Consider the following 23,072-nt stretch of genomic DNA (forward strand, 5'->3'; position numbering starts at 1 on the left):
ACATTTTTAGGCAGATTATTCACAGCATAAAATCTCATAAAATCTCATTCAGTCTTATCCCATTGGGGTGTACTATAAAACACGCTTTGCATTTTGTCGACTACCCTCTGGTTAGCCAGAAAGGCTATGCTATTTCCCTAAATATAACGTAATTTTTTTTTCTAACATATATTTCTAACATAATGGCTTTATCAAGGAAAATCACCTCCCCTCAGCTATATTTATATGTTGATTTAACCAGTAGGGAAAGCAGTTACCCAATTTACACTTAAAAAAAAAAACAAAACATAATGATAAAGAGTTTTTTCCTTTTGACTTACAGGACAGTACATCTATAGACAATTAGAAACACAACGTCCAATTGTCCATTCACATTTTGAAGGGTATATAGTGAAGGTCAAAATGTTTCAATAGTACTCTTCGGTCAGTTATTTCCTATCCTGCCAAAATAATGAGGGGGAAATGCCCAGGCGGATCTAGCAAGGAAGCAAGATAAAGACTTTACACCATAGGCGCACCTGGGTGGCTCAGTCGGTTAAGCACCTGACTCTAGCTCAGGTCATGATCTCATGGTTCCTGAGTTTGAGCCACGTGTCCTGTCGGGCTCTGTGCTGACAGCTCAGGGCCTGGAGCCGGCATCGGACTCTCTGTCTCCCTCTCCCTCCTCCCCTCCACTCATGCTCTGTGTCTCTCTCTCTCTCAAAAATAAATAAACATTAAATAAATTTTTAAAAAGACTTTACATTATTGTATAATCCATATTACAGAATTAAGCAAAAGTCTACTGCCTCCCAGTTACCGAACCTTGCTGAATTTTAAAGAGGCGATGAATTTCGTCACAAAAACAAAACCTCCCATGTCTTAATTAGCTGGGGAACGAGGAGGAGGAAAAAGAGGAGAGAAGATAATAGTCTAAATGTTTTGGGATATTTCAGGTTAGAACATGAAAAACATCATCCTAAAACAGGCTGGTTCTCTAAAATATGTCTGTCCACATTTAGCCTAAGGTCTGGTTTTTCAAGTCTTGAGTTAATTTTAAAAAGATAACATTTAGGGGTGCCTGGGTGGCTCCGTCAGTTGAGCGGCCGACTTCGGCTCAGGTCACGATCTCGCTGTCCGCGAGTTTGAGCCCCGCATCGGGCTCTGTGCTGACAGCTCAGAGCCTGGAGCCTGTTTCAGATTCTGTGTCTCCCTCTCTCTGACCCTCCCCCGTTCATGCTCTGTCTCTCTCTGTCTCAAAAATGAATAAACGTTAAAGAAAAAAAAAAAAAGATAACATTTAGGAAAATGAATTTAGTAAAGAACACTAATGCCTCACACTTCTTCCGCATTTAGCTGTGAATTTACCAAGCTGTGAATTCCAGATTCAGTGGCTTCTTAGAATGGTCAAATGAATCCCTTCTGAATTGTCTATTAGCCCTTAAACTATGTCTTAGAAAATAATTATTGCATGCTTCAGTGGATCAAATTGTCATATGTTTACTGTTATAATACTGCAAATGTGCAAGCAGGCCAAAAAGAAATCATCATAAACATGTCAGAAATATTTACAAATTCTATTCTTTGTTATATAGAAATGAATCTAATTATTATATAATAACATACATACTCAAACTTAAGTTAAAGGACCAGCCAGTCCAATTTAGTCATTTAGAGTAAAAAAAAAAAAAACAAAAAACTGGACAATTTTAACTATGACCTAAAATATACTTCTTTTCCACTGGTTTAATCAACATGTTTTTAAGTAACCAAAGGAAAAACGTTAGAGTCATTTTATGCCAGCCCTTCCAGGCAATGATGGAATTTACTAGAAGTATTAAATGCACACTGGAGACTAATGGATTTTTGTTATCAAGTACTAGTTGTTAATGTATCTTCAGTATGTAAGAAACACAAGGATTTAAAACACCAGATGAAGTTCAGACATTATTAAACTAGGTAATGTTCACTTTCAGAAAATAATACTGTAAAAAAGAAAAGCGATTTTTTAAGGAGTAACCTCTAATGAAAACCAACACAAATAATGCGTCAAGACGATCTTGGTTAGGGAAGATGTCCAGAGTAACCAGGCCACCCTGTGGAACTGTGCACACGGTATTTTCTCATGAGCTACCCTGATCTCTCAGGTTTTCAAAACCCTAGTGTAGTTATACCATTGCTTAAGCCATACTTTTGTAATAAATCTAGCTCTTTAGTTAACTGAAGGGAATGTGAACAGTCTGACAGGAAATTTAAGCTAGTAACTCCCATCAAGGGCTCATACTCTTTTTTTGGGAGGAAATGTCTATTGTATGACTTTCTGTGTGACTTTAGGTCAATGTCTTAACTTCTCTGTACCTATGTAAAAGGAAGTGGCAAAATTAATTTAAATTTCCTTGTAATAGTAGGAAGATCCATTTATCCCATCAGAAGTAATGAAGAGACTTTGAAAGATAGATAACTTAGAAGTAATGTCAATTTTGATTTCTTAGCCATCAAAAACTTCAATGCCTGTAGTCAGAATTTCTTTCTTTTAAGAAAAATCCAGTATGTTCATTTAAACTCAAAACTTTCTCAAGCAACCTCTGGTATTTTCACCTCCCAACACTTACTGAATGTCTCCTTCTAGTATAAAACTCCGCTCCACACCCTTCCTTCCAACCCAATGCTCTTCAACAGAACAGATGGTAAACAAGCCACGGACTTCCAACTGTCCCGCAGAAACCAGAGAGGTTAGAAGGCATGTCCAAAGACTGTGAATGGAAAAAAGATTATGGCAGACACATGAATTAATGTCTCCGCTATACCTAACTCAGAGGCTGGAATGTTATATATGAAAATAATGAAGGAGGGGAGCTTGGGTGGCTCAGTCTGTTAAGCATCTGACTACGACTCGGGTCACGATCTCGTGGTTCGTGAGTTCGAGCTCCGCATCGGGCTCTGGGCTGACAGTTCGGAGCCTGGAACCTGCTTCAGATTCTGTGTCTCCCACTCTCTCTGCTCCTCCCCTGCTCACGCTCTGTCTCTCTCTCTCTCTCAACAGTAAAATAAAAAAAAAAAAAAATTAAAAAACAATAATAGAGGAATTCTCCTCAGAACCAGGTCAATACATCCTGTGTCTACAATCAATCCCTGAATCCAAACTCGCTACACAAACAAACATTTTATGAAAGGAGAGAGAGGTCTAGGCAGGGCCGGGAAATGCACCGTTCCATCAGATATTCCTTGAGTCAGGTTCTGTGAGCTTTTCAGTGTAAGAGCAGGCTTCTGGAGCAGTGATACTGTGTTCTCTTACAGCTGGAAGCCACGATTTTCACACACTGCGTGAGCGGAAGGAAGACAGAACTGAAAGAAACCAAACAAGGGACAGACCGTCTCCGGCCCTCAGTATGTCAGCCCGCTCAGGGAACCGTGAGAAAACTCAAGTTCGTCGTGCTCTGCCGCGGTGCGATTATCTTCACGGCTCTCTGGTTATTATCACAGAAGGCACACACACAGCAGCTCTTCCCAGGTACTCAGCATGTCTTCCCCTTCGGGCATGATTCGACAGTACAAGAACCGCGTTTCCAAATGCTAATGTCGTTTTAATGAGTAAAATAAGGTTTAGTCAACACCAGCACCCTCTATTGACCTTCCCTGCCCGGCTGTGGTTCCTCAGCGAGGAGACCTGCACACAGACACGGCCCGAGTTTTGCAACATTCACTCTCTGATTCACTCTCAACTGTTGGTGCGCTGCCCCAACTCTAATGGGAAAACCACTGCCAAGATGAACCAGGAACTCAACAAACAAACAAGCAAACACCACAGGGTCCCTCTCCGTGAGATGCTAAAGGATCCAGAAGAAGACCCAGTAAGCACAGCTGAATGGTGCTTTTGAAAGGATTGGGGCTTTCATCACACAAAACTGGTTTTTACCCCAGCCCCACCACTCCAGGGCTCTGGGTAAATAATTCTAAAACTCAAATCTGTCTACAAACTGTAGATATTATATCTACCTTGCTGGGTTATTGTCAAGATTATATGAAATTGCCCATGCCATATACCTAGCAGAGTGCCTGGCATATAGTAGGTGCTCAGTAAACACTATTGCTTTTTCTTTCTCTTACAGAAAGAACGCCCAGATACAAAGACTTACAAAACAACATCTATATACAGCTACAGCTCTTAGAGTACCAGAGGTACAGAAGGAAGTCAAAGAGGCCAGAAAGGTCCGAAAGTTCTAGGTCATTCCCATCACAAATGAGCCCAGAGGGGCCAGTTCCAAAGAGCTAAGATTCCCTAAATTCTCTTGCACCTGAAACAGCACAGAACTCTATCCTGGCCTCTCATGGATTCAAAAAAGGACATCTCAGTAGGTGTTTCCTAATGGCTTCTTCATGGGAGGAGGAACAATTGCACTCCTTTGTTCTCTGCACCATCTCAAATGGCTGGACAAGCCAATCGCTGAATGGCAATGCTTTTTGTTTCATTTTCACAGTTTCAGATAACTGTGATATATTTAAGACAGTAAGGTGATGTTTTCCAGTTCTAGTCCTTAAAAATTACAGAGGACAACTCCTTTCTTGCAACAGCTACGGTTCTCTTCTTTTGTTTTTCAAAGCAGCAATGACTCTGGAATACTCACACTTGGAAGAGGAGAGAGTTTACAACTCCGTTTGGGATACTCTTTTGAGTCTAATGTGAAATTTAAAAATATTTCTTCTAAAATAGCCAAACAATGCTCAGAGACCAATAAATTGAGTGATTTTATCAGCACGTCATTGGCTTTAAAGTACCCTGAATGCTTGGGTGGGGTCTGGTGGGAGCTGTCAAACTTTTTAACAAGTTGGTTACCACGTAACCATTTAAACAAAAGCCTCCCAAGCAAGTCTGGAATTATTTCAGGCTCCCCAGGGAATTTCTTTCCAACTGATAGCTAAAAATCATTTGACAGGGTTACCTACAGTAGCACTGCCATTTTAAGCAAAAAGATATGAAAGATAAATAAGAACGGATAGAAACTAATCTTTTTTTAGTCTGTGACCTTAAGAAGGCCACTCACCCCTTGTGGTTAAATAATGGCAACAAATGAAATATTCACCAATGTCACAAATAAATGCTTTTCACAAGGAATCATGCTGGCGCACAGAGTGAAAGACCACAGGCTACAGAGCTGCTCGGCCACAGCTACGAGCATGAGAAATGCGGCTGTTCCAACCTGTGAGATGCTGTTGGTATACACCATGGACTTCAGAGACATAATATGAAAAAAATATATAAAATACCTCATTGATTTTATATCGCAAACATGCTGAAATAATATTCTGGCCATCCTGCATTAAATAAAACATATCATTAAAATTAATTTCACTTGCTTTTTTTTTTTTTAATGTGGCTACCAGTGCATTTGAAGTATGTTTGTTTGAACGCCTGGGTGTCTCAGTCAGTTCAGCATCTGACTCTTGATTTTGGTTCAGGTCATGATCCCAAGGTCGTAGGGTTGAGCCCTGCGTTAGGGTCCACATTGAGCATGGAGCCTGCTTAAGATTCTCCCTCTCCCAACCTCCCTCTTTTATTCTCTCCCTCTGCCCGTCTCCCCATCTGTGCTCTCTCTAAAATAATAAAACCAAAGACCTAATCAAAAAGTTACATTTGCTAACAGCAATTAGACAATCAAATGAAATTAAAGGCATTCAACTTGGTAAGGAAGAAGTCTAACTTTCACTATTTGTAGATAACATGACACCCTATATAGAAAATACTAAAGGGGCGCCTGGGTGGCGCAGTCGGTTAATCATCTGACTTCAGCCAGGTCACGATCTCGCGGTCCGTGAGTTTGAGCCCCGCGTCGGGCTCTGGGCTGATGGCTCAGAGCCTGGAGCCTGTTTCCGATTCTGTGTCTCCCTCTCTCTCTGCCCCTCCCCCGTTCATGCTCTGTCTCTCTCTGTCCCAAAAATAAATAAACGTTGAAAAAAAAAAAAAAAAAAGAAAATACTAAAGACTCCACCAAAAAACTAGTAGAACTGATCAGTTCAGTAAAGTCGTAAGATATAAAATCAATGTGCAGAAATCTGTTGCATTTCTATACACTAATAATGAAGCAGCAGAAAGAGAAATTGAGAAAATAATCCCATTTACAACTGCACCAAAAATAATAAGATACCTAGGAATAAACCGAACTGAAGAGGTAAAAGGCCCATACTCGAAAACCTACAAAACATTGATGAAAGAGACTGAACACTACACAAAGAAACAGAAAGACATTCCATGTTTATGGACTGGAAGAACAAATATTGTTAAAATGTCTACACTATGCAAAGCAATTTACACATTTAATGCAATCCCTATCGAACTACCAATAGCATTTTTTCACAGAGCTAGAACAAATAATCTTAAAATTTGTACGGAATCACAAAAGACTCCAAATTGCCAAAGCAATTTTGAAAAAAGAAAGTGAAGCTGGAGGCATCACAGTTCCTGACTTCAAGTTATATTACGAAGCTGTAGTCATCAAAACAGTATGGTACTGGCACAAAAATAGACACATAGATCAAGGGAACAGAATAGAAAACCCAGAAATAAACCCACAAGGATATGGTCAATTAACCTTTGGCAAAGCAGGAAAGAATATCCAATGGGCAAAAGACAATCTCTTCAACAAATGGTGTTGGAAAAACTGGACAGCAGCATGTAACACAGCGAAACCAGACCACTTTCTTACACCACACCCCAAAATTAAAAATAGATGAAAGAGTTACATGTGAGGCATGAAACCATAAAAATTCTAGAAGAGAGCACGGTTTTCTGACATTGGCCACAGCAACATTTTTCTAGATATGTCTCCCGAGGCAAGGGAAACAAAAGCAAAATTAAACTATTAAGACTACATCAAAATAAAAGCTTTTGCACGGCAAAGTAAATAATCCAAAACACTAAAAGGCAACCTACTGAATGAGAATAGCTATTTGCAAATGACATATCCAATAAAGGGTTAGTATTGGAAATATGTAAAGAAGTTCTAAAGATCCACACCCCAAAACAAGCAATCCAATTTAAAAATGGGCAGAAGAAATGGACATTTCTCAAAGAACACATAAAGACAGCCCACAGACATACTAAAAGATGGCTCAACATCACTCTTCATCAGGGAAATGCAAATCAAAACTACAACGAAATATCACCCCACACCTTTCCAAATGGCTAAGATCAAAAACACAACAAACAACGAGTGCTGGCGAGGTTGTGGAGAAAAAGGAACCCTCATGTACTGTTGGTGGGAATGCAAACTGGCACAGCCACTCTGGAAAACAGTATGGAGGTTCCTCAAAAAGTTAAAAATACAACTACTCTATGATCCAGCAATCGCACTACTGGGTATTTACCCAAAGAATACAAAAATAATAATTCAGTGGGATACATGCATCTCTATGTTTACAGCAGTATTATTTACAATAGCCAAATTACGGAAGCAGCCTAAGCGTCCATCCACTGATTAGAATGGATAAAGAAGATGTGTACACACACACACACACACACACACACACACACACACACACACAGTGGAATATTACCCAGCCATCAAAGAATGAAATCTTGGGGCAGCAGGGTGGCTCAGTTGGTTAAGTGTCCCACTCTTGATCTCAGCTCAGGTCATGATCTCACAGTTTGTGATTCTGAGCCCCACATAGGGGCTCCACATTGGCAGCATGGAGCCTGCTTGAAAATCTCTCTCGCCCTCTGCCCTCCCCTGCTCATGCTCACTCTCCCTCTCTCTCTCAAAATAAATAAATAAACAAACTTAAAAAGAGAATGAAATCTTGCCATTTGCAACAAGAATGGAGCTAGAGGGTATTTTGCTAAGTGAAATTTAAGAAGCAAATGAGCAAAGGAAAAGAGAGAGAGAGAGAGACAAGCCAAGAAGCAGACCCTTAACTACTGAGAACAAACTAATGGTTAATAAAAAGGGGTGAGTGGGGGGATGGATGAAATAGGTGATGGCGATTAAGGAGTGCTCCTGTCATGATAAGCACCAGGTGATATACGGAAGTGTTGAATCACTACATTGTGTACCTGAAGCTAATATAACGTTATGTTAACTACAATGGAATTAAAATTAAAAATAGAACAGAACAGGGGCGCCTGGGTGGCTCAGTCAGTTCAGTGTCTGACTTTTGACTTTGACTCAGGTCATGATCTCATGGTTCGTGAGTTAGAACCCCACATCGGGCTCTGTGCTGACAGTGCGGAGCCTGCTTGGGATTCTCTCTCCCTCTCTCTCTGCCCCTCCCATGCTCTCTCTCTCTCAAAATAAATAAATAAACTTAAAAAAAATAGAATTAAAATTTTTTCATGAAATAAAGTAAAATAAAATTTGCTGCTTGCGTTACCTTTCTATCAAATAGTGCTGGGTGAGGGTGTTTCAGCTTAAGTTATAAATTAGCTACACCAGAGTGAACTTCTGTACATCACACACTGCCTCTCTACCTTAGGTTTCTCTCTACCCTTGCAAGATGTCAAGAGCTTGGCCTAGATGCTTTTAAAACCCCAATGGCTCTCACATTCTAGGATTTCTAGGATTCGAGGATCCAACAGGCTATTGCTGGTGGAGAAAAGGCACCAGAGCCAGCTGAACACAATGCTAAGTAAGTAGTTACACTCAACCTTTAGTGTAACTAAGAGGTTACACTAACCTCTGGGCTCTGGACAGGGTGCCCAGGAAAAGCTCAAGGACTCCCTCACAGCCACCCCACAGCTTGTGTGTCCTGAGGGCGGGAGACAGGAGACAGTGCTGTTCTACCAAGGCCACAAGGCCAGCCCAGCGGCTGATAAGAGCATCTCAGGAAAGCCCCGCTCTGGTGTGGGACTGGCCCCAGGCTCAGCACACGGCCACCTATTCACAGATGAGCTGGTCCACAGCTCGGCAGGCAGAGCTGATACATGGCATGCTGTCGGCTTACGCCCAGGGTGCAGCGGGACAGAAACACATTCCAGCTGCCCACAGGTTCCAGAAGACCGACCTCACCTGTGTGCCGCCCATCTGTGGGAGCCCGACAAGCGGGGAAAAAACCAACGTGTTATATATTGTGCTTGTAAGACCTAATCCAAATTCTAGCAGATTTGGATTGTGTGTCTATCAGACTCCTAAAAAAAGAATTCTTTAAAAAGAAAAAAAAAAAAAAAACATATAACTATCAGTTTCATCCAAAGCATTATTTCGTATTACTGTTTTGTTTTCTGGAACCGATTAAGATGGTACCTTCTGAATCAAGATGGATTGTAAGATAGTCATCCCCCTGGCAGGCTGAGCACCTGGGAGTCTTCACAGTCTGTCCCAAGCCACAGCCCACTTTCCACCCCTCGAGAGCAGCATTCAGCAAACACGTATTGGGTCTTATGCCGAGCACCAGGTACAACAGCAAATCCCTATCCACAGCCCTCAGCGGCTTTCCAGACATAGAGGGATCTGGTGTGGAGAATGCCAAGTAGGAAGAGAGTATGACTGCACAGAATTCCGTGGTAAGTATAGCGTGCTTGCATTGGGAGTGCCTAAGTCTGGCTTAGAGGATTTGGGAAGGCTTTCTGGGGGAAGTGACATCTAACTTGGTTAAGAACTGACCAAGAGAAGACGAGAAGGAAGAAACCGTCCCCACAGAGACAGTGATGTGTGTCAAAGACTAGAAGTGGAAGTGAACAAGGAACACTCCCAGATGGCTGGAACTAAAGGGGCCAGGGACAGGAGATGAATGACGGGTCTTGAATGCCCCGTGGAGGAGCTGAAGGTGGCCTAACTCTAACTCTAAGGCAGTGGCCGTGAAAACGGAGCACCCAGTGTCATTCTACGTAGCCTCAGCCGGATTAAACTGCTTCCCACCCTCCAAGCAAGCCACCTCCTCCTGGGCTGTCTTGCCTTTGCTCAAGCCATCCCTTCTCTTTTAAATGCTTCCTCTGTGCCTGTCTTCCTTTTTCCGTTTAGAAAATCCCACACAGACTTCTGCAAGGGGCCTCTCAAAGGTCTCTTCCCTTACAAATCCTTCCCAACTCCAAGGCTGAATCAATCACTCCCTAACCACATGCACATATTTCTTGTAATAGCAAACTTGGGGGTGGGTGTGCCTACCCAAATTAATATCCATCTTCTTTCAGAACTGCCCCCTTGTTGGCAGGAAAGCAGCTGTGTGTCTGGGTCATGTGACCATGTGCCTTGTGCATCACGGACTCAGTCAGGAGAGGACATCCGACCCACATCTTGCCTTTCTCATTTAGACATCAGGGCTGAGACAGACTAGCTAGTGCTTAAGTCGGAGTACATTTAAACTTGGGATCTGTGGGCGAGACATCTCCACTGCATGGAGAAGTACAGAGAACTAAGTGAGAAAACAAACCACTTCCATGGCTCCAGACAACTTTCCAGTGTCTTGTTCTAGACATTAATGATCCCTGATCAAATGTCCAGGTGCTGAGTGGCAGGAATACCCCTGCATCTTTTAAAAATATACATTATTGGGGCGCCTGGGTGGTGCAGTCGGTTAAGCGTCCGACTTCAGCCAGGTCACGATCTCGCGGTCCGGGAGTTCGAGCCCCGCGTCAGGCTCTGGGCTGATGGCTCGGAGCCTGGAGCCTGTTTCCGATTCTGTGTCTCCCTCTCTCTCTGCCCCTCCCCCGTTCATGCTCTGTCTCTCTCTGTCCCAAAAATAAGTAAATGTTGAAAAAAATATATATATACATTATTGAGGCACCTGGGTGGCTCAGTCGGTTAAGTGTCTGACTTATGACGTTGGCTCAGGTCATGATCTCGTGGTTGTGAGATCAAGCCCTTGTGTTGGGCTCTGCACCCAGAGTTGGGATTCTCTCTCTGCCTCTCTCTCTGTTCCTCCCTACTCACGTGAAACACTTAAAAAATAAATAAAAAATAATACAAAGTTAAAAAAATGATTATCTAGGTATAGTTGATATACAATGTTGTATTACTTTCAGGTGCACGACATAGTCATTGAACAATTCTATTCATTGCCCAGTGCTCACCAAGGTTAAGTCTGGTCACCATCTGACACTATACAATGTTATTACAGTATCATATTGTATGGTATTTATTCCCTGTACTGTGCTTTTCATCTCTGTGACTTATTTTCTAACTGAGAGTTTGCACTTAATCCCAGTCATCGATTCCATACATCCTCCTGCCCCCCTCCCCTCTGCCAATTGCCAGTTTATTCTCTGTATTTACGAGTCTATTTCTGATTTTTTTTTATTTTTTAAAAACTTGAAATTTAATTAATTAATTATTTTATTTATTTATTTGATTTGAGAAAGAGATGAGATCACAACCTGAGCTGAAATTAAGAGTCCAATGCTTAACTGACTGACCGTGCAGACACCCCTCAATATGTTTTTATTCCAAATATAAGTGAAACCGTATGGTATTTATCTTCCTCTGTCTGACTTATTTCATACCCTCTAGGTCTATCTATATTGTCTCAAAAGACAAGATTTCATTCATTTCTTATGGCTAAATAATATTTCATTGTGTGTGTGTGTGTGTATGTATATATGTACATATATATGTATACATATATACACACATATACATATATACATATGTATGTATGTATGTATATATACACACACACACACACACACACACACACACACACACACACACCCCACTTCTTTATTCACTTATCTGTCGATGGACGCTTGGGTTTCCTCCATATCTTGGCTGTTGTAAATAATGCTGCAGTGAACATAGGGATGCATGTATCTTTTCCAATCAGCGTTTGTGTTCTTTGGGGAATTACTGGATCATACGGTAATTCTAGTTTTAATTTTTTGGGGAATTTCCATACTGTTTCCATGGTGGCTGCATGAGTTTACATTCCCACCAACAGTGTGTGAAGGTTTCCCTTTCTCCACATCCTTGCCAACACTTGTTATTTTTTGCCTTTCTAATTACTAGCCATTCTGACTTGTATGAAGTGTTTTCTTATTGTGGTTCTGATTTGCATTTCCCTGATGATCAGTGATACTAAGCATCTTTTCATGTGTCTGTTGGCCATCATCTGTATGTCTTCTTTGGAAGAATGTCTATTTGGGTCCTCTGCCCATTTTTAATTCAGATTTTTCTTTTTTGGTGTTGACTTGCATAAGTTCTTTATATACTTTGGATATTACCTCCTTATTGAATAAATCATTTGCAAATATATTCTCCCATTCACTAGGTTGCCTTTTTCTTTTGTTGGTAGTTTCCTTTGCCGTGCAAAAGTTTTCCATTTTGGTGTAGACTCAATAATTTATTTTTACTTTTGTTTGCCCTTGCCTTGTAATAGGTTTCAGATACTAATATCACATGAGTCCTGAAAAAGACACTCTTTCTTTACCTTTCAATGCCTTTATACAGCAGTAACTCACTCCTGTACTAAAATTAAAGCTGATACATAGGTCAATTTCCTAACCTGTCACGTTCCTAACCAACTCCCACTGCAGACGTGATGAAGGGATGACAACACTCTCTATCTGAGCCTCCTAAGTCATCACCATGGTGGTCCACGTGGCCTCAAGAAATTAAATGGAGTTGGCACCCAATAGAAAAGGTATTGGCCATCAATGTTCTAGACTGGAATCTACTTGAAGGAAGGGACTGTGTCCTTTCCATGGTTGTAATCACAGCAGCTGTGCTTGATACAAGGTCAGTATGGAATAATGCCTGTTTGAAGGAGACATTCTGACCATTGTATTTCAGCCTGATTACTTATTCTTGTCTCTTCATTCACCCACCTTACCTGGACGGGATTCATTCTTTCCCATTTTAGAAACAAGGTAAGTGATTCGTTTAGTAGTGAAAGACCTGAAGTAGAACAGTGTATCTTGGCCTCAGATGCACACTTACAACCCATCTCTACCCATCTAAAACATTTGTTACACTTTTTTGTCTCTGAGGATATGGTCATATTTTAGAGTGACATCACTTTGGGGCAATGGTTACTAAAACCCATACAGAATCAAAGCACTCTGTTCTTTCTAAATTACTTACATTCATGTAAAGTTGGCCCTACTAACTTATTTGTACATTATTTTGCCAGTGTATCCATAATTTATCACAAATTTATATGCGATCTGGAAAAAAATGATGTAACTACCACATGATAACCTGTAAACTTCAGGAACTGTAAATCCCGTAGACTTCAGGAAGTGTAAACTTCAGGAAACCTGTAAATTTCAGGAACTGTGTCTGCCACAGCAAAGCCAAGATCATTCCTCTCCCCACTTAATGTCTTTATCACATACAGCCATCCAACAACCTATGTCCAACTGTACAAGAGTCTTCCTGACTACCTTGATAGATTATGATTAGTCAACAAATAAAAAGAGCATCTTAAAAATCAGTAACATACCAACTCCATTAACTGTTTGAGCTGACCTATCTCTTCTGGCAGCGATCCAAGTTTGTTGTTACTTGCGATTAAGACTTTGAGAGGCAGACCACACAGGCAGGCAGGCAGGGCAGACAGCTGATTTCGACTGCAAAGACAATACAAGAACACCGTAAACACACAAGCCACGTCATACCGTTTCCGATTATGTTTGTGAATAAGCAAGAAGAAAGGAGTGATTGGAGAAGACGTCTGACAAATACAAAAGGTCCAGTGAAGTTTCCGTATGTGTAATCACTCAAGTCCCAAGTACAAAAGACAATAAAATCTATTTCTAGGAAAGAAAGGCATAGGCAGTTCTGCGGGAAACAACTTTTCCCGGCACAAGGAACCCCACCAAGCCCCCTGCAGAAGCGGAGTCCTTGGCCAGCCAGGAGGCAGATGGGCATCACGCCCTGCGTCACCAATAACAACGGGAAGCGGGTGCCAACTCTTCTCTTTCTGACAATGTAGCAGGAAACTCAGCGAGAAACGAGCACCACAAAGGCATCCTCCCGTCCATGTTACAGTGATGGAGAAGATCGTTTTGCTGCAACTTACAAAAGACCACCAGCCTGATTTCCAACGTTTTGACTCTGCTTCCTTTTGCTAACACAAGAGTCACTGCGCTTAAAGTCTATTTGGGCATCTGCAAGGGAGCTAATTAAAAGAAAAAAAAAAGTAATGTTGGCCTTCTGGCAAAAGTGAATCTGGAACCCTGAGGGGTTCAATTTCACAGAGTACCCAGAAAAATCTGGGTACAACTCTCATCTCCGCTTTGCATGAAGAGGTTCTCTACCCAGAAGTATCTGAACTTCCTGTTATCAATGCTCAGTTTGCTGAGAAATGGGAAAATAATGGATAAATGAAGTCTGTGAACCATCTTTATGTGTGTCAGCCATTTATTTCAACCTCTTCTCCCACAAAAAGCCCTTTTCCTGCCATCAGGGAAGGAGAGGGATGGTATTCAGTTTCCCTGCCTTTCTTTCCCCACCACTCTGCTGACAGAGACAATGACCAGGCAGTGAAATATCTAAAAACATGTTTGTCTTGCTATTGCAACTACGTAGAACTTCTTCTGTGCATACGTGCACACATGCATGAAGTGTCCGAGGCGGTGGTATTGTGTGCACGTGTGGACACACATAAATCTGTGTGTGTGAGGGGGAGGGACAGATGCACTGAAAACACACCAAGATGCTATCGGTAGTCATGGGGGTCGGAGATTAGGTACAAGGAGTGTTCTTTACATTTCTCTTTCTTATACTTTGCTGAGTTTTCCAAAATTCCTACAAAGTGCATTTATAATTAAGAAACAGATATCACTATAAAAAGATAAACTTCATCTGGCTACTGGTTGCATGAGTGCTTCCGTTTTTTTGAACATTCACTAAGATGTGTACTTATGAGCTGTGCACTTTTCTGTATGTATTATATTTTAAAGGTTTTCCTCCCCTACTCCCCCATATGACGAGGTGCGAATCCGGCTAAACAAAGGGCATCTCTAGCTGATGGGCTGAGAAGAAAACACATGGTGTGCTCTGGAAAGAACCTTTCTAATGTGGATGATCCCCTGTAAATATCCTGACGTTTCTTCTCTTCCAGGTACCCAAGGCCTGGGTAATAAGCTTTATCAAGAAAAGACACAGCCAATCTTCCCTCCATTGCCCAGACTTACAAAGAAAGCTATTTCCAGAAAGGAGCAGAAGGAGAGAGGTTTCTCTAAGAGGGTCCAGCAGAGGGAGGGAGAAGATCGAAACCCTACAGGGGGCAGGTGGGGGGAGGTCCCTGGCACTGGAAGGACCAGCTGGCTGTTCACCTCCCCCTGGTTAGAGTGACAGGGGAAAATAGGGTGATGGGCCCATCCTGGCACTGTCTCCTGATCTCTGAGGGCAGTGAAAGGGGGTTACTTAGGCTGCCAGTTTCTGACATCCAGCCACAGGAGCCCAGAGGGGCTATTCTGGCTGGTTGAGGGGTACTTCCTGGTGCTCTGATGGGAGACAGCTTTCTTCAAGCTCCCAAAAAATTAAAAACAAAAAAAACAAAAAAAACCCAAAACCTCCTTAGACACTATCTCCGGGAAGAGAACTAAGTTTATTAAAAGGTGGCACATAAATAGTCTGGAATGTAACTTGTGGTTATAAAACATTTATTTATTTTTTTTTTTAAGTTTTACTTATTTATTTTTTTTTTAATTTTTTTTTTTCAACGTTTATTCGTTTTTGGGACAGAGAGACAGAGCATGAACGGGGGAGGGGCAGAGAGAGAGGGAGACACAGAATCGGAAGCAGGCTCCAGGCTCTGAGCCATCAGCCCAGAGCCTGATGCGGGGCTCGAACTCACGGACCGCGAGATCGTGACCTGGCTGAAGTCGGACGCTTAACCGACTGCGCCACCGAGGCGCCCCAAAGTTTTACTTATTTATTTTTGAGAGAGACAGTATGCACACACGCGAGCAGGGGAGGGGCAGCAAGAGAGGGAGAGAGAGAATCCCAAGCAGGCTCTTTGCTGTCAACATGGAGCCCAAAGCAGGGCTCCATCCCAGGAACTGTGAGATTGTGACCTTAGCAGAAATCAATAGTCTGACACTTAACCAACTGAGCCACCCACGTGCCCCTGTGGTTGTAAAATATTTATTAACATGTAACTTCATAAAGTGAGGATTAGTAAAAAAAAAATGCTAATAAGGCCTGTTTTTTGTTTTTTTGTTTTTTTTTATTTTGGAGACACATTTAAACTTCCTTCTGAAGAGAAGCTAAGGAAACAAAGATTAGTATTTTGAAAAACTTCTACATGCTTATTTTCACAAATTAACACTTAGAGTTCAAGATTCTTCCCGTGTTTCTTTGCTTGGAAACTCAGATTTAAACTATTCCCAGTCTCACCTTGACACAGGTATCTTGTCAGACTGACAGACACTGAACCGAGAGAGCTACTGATAATACCATTAAGCAATGCAGGGGTGGCTGGGTGGCTCAGTAGGTTGACAATCTGACTCTTGATTTCGGCTCAGGTCATGATCTCATGATTTGTGAGATCGAGCCCCAAGTTGGGCTCCACACTGACAGCACAGAGCCTGCTTGAGATTCTCTCTTTCCCTCCTTCTCTCTCTCTCTCTCTTTGCTCCTCCTGCGCTAACACACACACACACTCTCTCCCCCTAAATAAATGAATAAACTTAAAAAAAAAAAAAACAATGCAGTGAACGTTCTGCTCATTCAGAAGCATGAATATTTGAGAGTACATGGGATTATTTTCATGGGAATTCTAGAATGGATACTCATTTATTTTCTTTTTAAGTGTTGTAGTTTTTTTTTTTTTTTAATTTTTTTTTTTCAACGTTTATTTATTTTTGGGGACAGAGAGAGACAGAGCATGAACGGGGGAGGGGCAGACAGAGAGGGAGACACAGAATCGGAAACAGGCTCCAGGCTCCGAGCCATCAGCCCAGAGCCTGACGCGGGGCTCGAACTCACGGACCGCGAGATCGTGACCTGGCTGAAGTCCGACGCTTAACCGACTGCGCCACCCAGGCGCCCCTTAAGTGTTGTAGTTTTATTTACTTTTTATTTATTTATTTAATATGAAATTTATTGTCAAACTGGTTTCCATACAACACCCAGGGCTCATCCAGACAGGTTCCCTCCTCAATGCCCCTCACCCGCTTTCCCCCTCCCCCCCCCACCCCCATCGACCCTCAGTTGGATGGATACTCATTTAAAATAAAATAACACTGAAGCATTTTAAATTTACATGTTAGCATTAATTTTAAGTATTAAAATTTATTTAATATTTTATTAAAACCTATTTTAATATTTTAATATTTAATAATAAAATTTATTTAATACTTATTTGTTAAAAAATAAGTATGATTTCTTTGACGGGGATACAAGCCTTTAATACTAAAGGTTGTTGGGGCGCCTGGGTGGCGCAGTCGGTTAAGCGTCCGACTTCAGCCAGGTCACGATCTCGCGGTCTGTGAGTTCGAGCCCTGCGTCGGGCTCTGGGCTGATGGCTCAGAGCCTGGAGCCTGTTTCCGATTCTGTGTCTCCCTCTCTCTCTGCCCCTCCCCCGTTCATGCTCTGTCTCTCTCTGTCCCAAAAATAAATAAACGTTGAAAAAAAAAATTAAAAAAAAAATACTAAAGGTTGCTGATGGAATCATCTGTTTATTTATGTCCCACACATACTGTATGTAGTCACCTGTAGAAAAATCCAGGCGCCAGAACTTTGGTCATAATAAGCATGCCACAGACCTGGGCACATGTTTCTTATATTTTGTTGATCTATTCTCTCAAGCTCTACTGCACATATGTTACCACTGGATGCCCCTCTATTCCTTTAATTTCCCCAAGAGATAAAGGAAATACATGTGCACACAAAAACCCATTAGCTGTCCAGCAAATATTTATAAAGGACAGGAGAAATTATGTTTCCTTTAATCCTCTGCCCACTAAAGACCACATCGGCTGCCTGACTTTTTTGTTTTTTGCATTTTTTTTTTTGAAACCACTCATCTGGCAGCAATTTTTCTCAAGCAAGTAAGTGCCTCAGGCTGCAAACCACTATCCTGCCCCCCACTTGTCTCCTAGAGGCCTCTGTGCTAAAAACAGGCCTTTTGCAGAAACGATGTTTAAAATAAAGCCGTACAGCGTCTGATAAGGTAACAGTCAACATTTATTTTCAAATCGACCCTGTAGGCTCCATCTGAAAGCAGAATTTTTAAAAAGAAAAAGCAATTTTTTTTAACTGGCTCATTACAGAAGATCAAATTAGCGGGGGGGAAAGGGCCACTCATTCAGAAGTAGAAATTACAGATTTGGTGGTGGCGGGATGAGCCTTCCCACCCAGCATCTCCAGTCACTCTCCCTGCCCAGTCTGGGTGGAGTATGGCACAGGGAGTGGGGACGAGGGGCGGGAAGACCGCAGGCTTTTATCGCTAATGCTTCCTCTTCCATCTTTCTCTGTCGAACGACTCCCTGCTAGATTTATTGGCCTATTTCCTCATGTCAGGATGAAACAAGGCAGCTCAACATAATCGGAATACTTTTGACAGCTTTAGTTTACAGGATAAACTTCTCTTGGCTTCAAGGACCACGATCCCTCACTCGACATAATTCCTGAACTAAGGAATTTGCAAACCAAAGCACTACCGTATGGTTTTACTTTTAGAGAGCCTTATTTTAATGTGTTTTGACCATGGCACTTATTAATATCCATGACTTCAGACTTAATGGTGGTATTTGACATTATTTATTATCAGTTTATCAGAAAGTTATTTTCCCTAAAGTATGCAATAATAAAAATAACTATATTCTGACATGTGATTTTAGGATCAGGGGACCATATATATATTTTTTATTCTACTGGAATACAACTCTTTTCAGTATATGGGTTCACTTAATAATTGAGCTAGAACTCACTTAGTAGGAAATAATTTATAGAAAGATTTTTATAACATATTCACCCAGTTAACTAGGGAAGAGGTCACCAACTGTGGAATTAGAAAGCCTGGGTTCAAATCTCATGTGTGTCACAAACGTTTAGTATAGGTAGAACATTTAACCCCTCTGGGTTTTGCCGTCTATAAAACATAAATAATAATACCTATCTAACATGAGACATGAGACTCTGGATGAAAAAGTGCTCAGCCCAACATTAAGTCTCTACAGAAAGATGAAACCATACCCAAACACTCATGTAGCAAACCAGTGGGTAGGGGACCAAAAAGAAGGTATGTGCACTTAGTTTGGTTTCAGTTATTTATTTTATTTCCTACTTGCTAAAATTGCCGCCACTTCTAAAATACGGTTACGTGTTCCACTCATTGAAAACATATGCCAATTAAACATAAAGATGGTCCCTCCGAGGCATGCTCGGAAGAACCAGGCCCGGGCTGTACAATTTCAGGCTGAAACACAACCAAGTAACCATTACCGGGCTGGAAAACCTGGACGAGAACGTACAATCACATGAATGAGTTTCTCTGTGGCTGTTTAGATGCATGCTGTGATGCTTTCTTCATAGGTTTGTGACGGTTGCTGATCTCACATCATTATTGCTGTTACAGCACAGAGCAACAGAGCACAGAGAAAGGAGGGCAGGTTTCGTGGTGCGGACACCCCCCGGCTCACCCTACAGGAGTCTCAGCCAGGGAGAGGAGAAAACAACGATGCAGCCGTGGCTGTTACTGTCTGAACAGTCGACCTGGGCTTGGTGTGCGACCTACTGTGAATGGCAGATATTTTAAATATTTTACTTTAGCCAACCAAGCAAGTTTCCTTTCTCACAGGATACCTCACCTCACCAAATTTTGTTTTTATGGCTTGTGGGGTTCTTTTGGTTTTTTGCATACCCTGTTTGCCTTTCATTCAAGGCAGAGTAGTGTTTTTATGATTTTTTTTTCTAGTTTGCATATGACACTTGGCTGTTAATTGTCTTTATATACACACTTCAGTGAACAATATCTATAGAGAACCATTTCCTTTTTCCTGCTGGCTCCATTCTGAAAAACCCACCATAGCAAAATGTCTCACCCTCCTTTCCCCCCAATGACAGAGGACTTCCTCTTCCTCGCCAGCCCCTCCCCCTACACTCCCCCCCCCCCACCATCACTGTATGCCTGAGACCTTGACCCCAACAACCAGAGCCTTGCTTCAGGTTGCCTGGGATATTTCGGCTGGCTTTCACTTTATAAATACAAATGACATACATACGCTTCTAGTAATATTTTACGTGAAATTGTTAAAGCAGTAATTTGATTGAGATTACGTGCGTGCACAAAATCTGGGCGCCCACGCTGAAATCGAATTTGGAAAGCAGTTACGCTGTCTACCGCTTGAGGATGGCTATCACTCAAAGACTTAACATGTTGCAAGGCCAGAGAAACGCAGAATCATCACGTCCCTGAATCATGAACCAGCTGTTGAACTCCAAACCCGTCCCGTCTCACATTCCGCCCACGAGGGCCGTGTTTGGAGAAGGGAAAAGGGTCAGCTTCCGAGAGGAGACCTCACAGAAACGCAAGAAGCAAAAAGTGAGTGTCTACAGCGGCTCAGAATTCAGGCCGATTGCTGCTGCACACTCATGGTGCATTGCCACTGTGCGTACCTGTACCATATTTGGCCACTGCGACTGAACCTGTTTCTCACAGTGACAGCCTATCAGTCTCCTCCTAAGTATAAATAAAGCCTTGCTTAAAATACTCCACTTTTTTTTTTTTATATTCTCAACGGCCCGCAACTACCACTCCTGATGTCTATAATTAGATTTCAAAGTGTAGTCATCAATAACTCGTCCCTTCTCAGTTATTTCCTCTCCTTTTTCCTCAGCGCTCTTCAATTCTGAAAGGGTAAGGCTCCGAAAACCAGTGTTGTAAATTTCCTCTTTCATATTTTACCATGCCCTGCCTTCACCCTAAAATGGAGCTAAATGTTCACAATCCAGGGAACACTGCATGTTCAAAGAGAATGCCATAAGGGATGCTACAAAGAATAGTAATTTGCCAAACACCTTCAGAGGCAAGAATGTAGATTGGGGGTTGTAAGTATTAAGAGTGTAGAAGCCTGAGCCCTATGCCCTGAAAAACACCACTGCGTAAAATACTGTTGCTGGCATATAGGCAAACCACCCTAAATGGCTTAAAGGATGTAGCGAGGGACGCCTGGGTGGCTCAGTTGGTTAAGCATCCAACCTTGACTTCATGATCTCGTGGTCATGAGATAGAGCCCCGCGTTAGGTTCAGCATTGAATGTGGAGCCTGCTTGGGATTCTCTCTCTACCCCCCACCCCTCTGCCTCTCCCCTGCTCAGTCTCTGTCTCTCTCTCTCTCAAAATAATAAAATGAACATTAGAAGTTAAAAAAAGCATATGTATTGGCACTAAGTATAATTCTCCCACTTTCTAGCGCCATGTTCCAGGTAGAATGGACCCCTAGCCTCCTGTTATGCAGAAAGTAGCCTACCTCACCTGCCTTCTCCTCCTTGCAATTCCATCAAGTCAAATGTTACTTTAACATTTTTTCCCCACCTGAAAAGAAAGGGATATCCATACTGACTTCAATGAGAACAGGATGCTCAGATCAACTTCCACCCAGGGACACTGCGTGAATACAAAATATTCATAATAAAATTTAAAATGCCTGAACATTTTTGTTTATCATCTGAAGACATATGTCTCTCCATCTATTTCTAGGAATTTTTAAATGCAGATGGAAATGCATGAATATAAGTCTATGTACATCGTCTTTTTCCTACTTATTCTTCCAAGGAAATCAGTTGTCAGAGAGCTCCTATCATGTACCTTGATGGCCAATAATAACAAAGTTCCACTTAAGGCTCTAATACTGTTACAAATCAGTAGCATATCCACTTTACTAATCATACTAGAGAATCCACTTGCTTTTTACTAGATCTTTTGCACTATTTTCCTTAACCCAAATTGTAATACATATGAGACAGCATACCGCAAAACTTGATTTGACAATTCAAGAAACATTTCTTGGGTAGTTACTATGTATAAGGCACTGTGCTAGGCACTTAGACAATTATATTTTATTTATATTCACAACAGTGGTGTAACATAAGCATCTAGCCTGGACCTTTCAGATGCAAAAACTGATATTGTTCAGAGAGTTTAAAACGCTTGTTCCAGGGGCACCTGGGTGGCTCACTCGGTTAAGCATCTGACTCTTGGTTTTGGCTCAGTCACGATCTCACGGTTCGTGAGTTTGAGCCCCGCACTGGGTTCCGCACTGGCAGCATGGAACCTGCTTGGGATTTTCTCTCTCCCTCTCTCTCTGCCCCTCCCCTGCTCATGCTGTGTCTGTCTCTCTCAAAATAAATATATAAACTTAAAAAAAAAAAAAAAAACTTGCTTCAAACTGCCTAGCTGGTGAGTTGTTCTGTGCTGTGTGGTTTGAAACCAAGTGGGTTAGGATTCATATCAATGTGTGACCTTCCTCCAATACAACCCAGCCTATTTTCACTTACTTTGGAATAAAAAGTGAAGGGAAGCCAGGAAAACAGTAGGAGGAGGACCCCAAATTTCAAGCAGGAGGCAACGAGATGCTAGACTGGTCATTCAATGATTAATGTCTATGTAAAAGTTTGAAGGGCGGGGTCAAAGATAATTTCTGAGATTCCACGCTGGGGGGCTGGAGAAAAACAGGAGCACGGACAGGAACGAGGATGCTAATTTGGGAAAGAAGAAAGTGAGCTTAGTTTAGCAGACACTGAACTTCGAGGAGTCAATAAGCATCTAAGAGGAACTGAATTTTAGGCAATCGGGAAAATGAAGACAAATGCCCAAATGACTCGAGGAGCTGGAGACTATATTTGAGACACCCGAGGCCAGGGTCCGAGAGAGAAGCGTTAAGGACCAAAGACGGAGCGTTGGGGAATTCTAGCGACAAGGTGCAAAAAGAGAAAGAACATCCAGACGGGGAATAAAGAAGAAAGAGAAAGACCCAGAGGAGCAAGCAGGAAAGCCTGTGACCAAGTCAAGGAAGGACGGTGCCGTGGTGTTAAATGCTGACCGGAAGCGAATTATTTTTCCACACTGACTGAGTGCCTGCTCTGCTCAAGAGCGTGTCCTAAACTCTGAGAAAACATGAAATGTCCATGAATCCTGAGACTTAACCTTTACCAAGATTAGACACTATCTCGCTGAGCTGACATCACCTACGTCCCACTTGAAGACGGGTCATGG

At 42.0% G+C, this 23,072-nt stretch overlaps 1 protein-coding gene across 5 annotated transcripts in view; it reads right to left on the bottom strand.

Annotated features, from left to right (window-relative positions):
• Positions 1 to 23,072, bottom strand: part of LRCH1 (leucine rich repeats and calponin homology domain containing 1) — a 202,981-nt gene that overhangs the window by 66,798 nt on the left and 113,111 nt on the right. For all 5 annotated transcript variants that reach the window (XM_045476397.1, XM_045476365.1, XM_045476376.1 and 2 more), the window contains exon 3: positions 13,348 to 13,474. In XM_045476397.1, the coding sequence (XP_045332353.1) occupies positions 13,348 to 13,474 (127 nt within the window). The remainder of the gene's footprint in view (positions 1 to 13,347; positions 13,475 to 23,072) is intronic.

This window comes from Leopardus geoffroyi, chromosome A1 (genome assembly GCF_018350155.1).
Source record: "Leopardus geoffroyi isolate Oge1 chromosome A1, O.geoffroyi_Oge1_pat1.0, whole genome shotgun sequence".
Lineage (NCBI taxonomy): Eukaryota > Metazoa > Chordata > Mammalia > Carnivora > Felidae > Leopardus > Leopardus geoffroyi.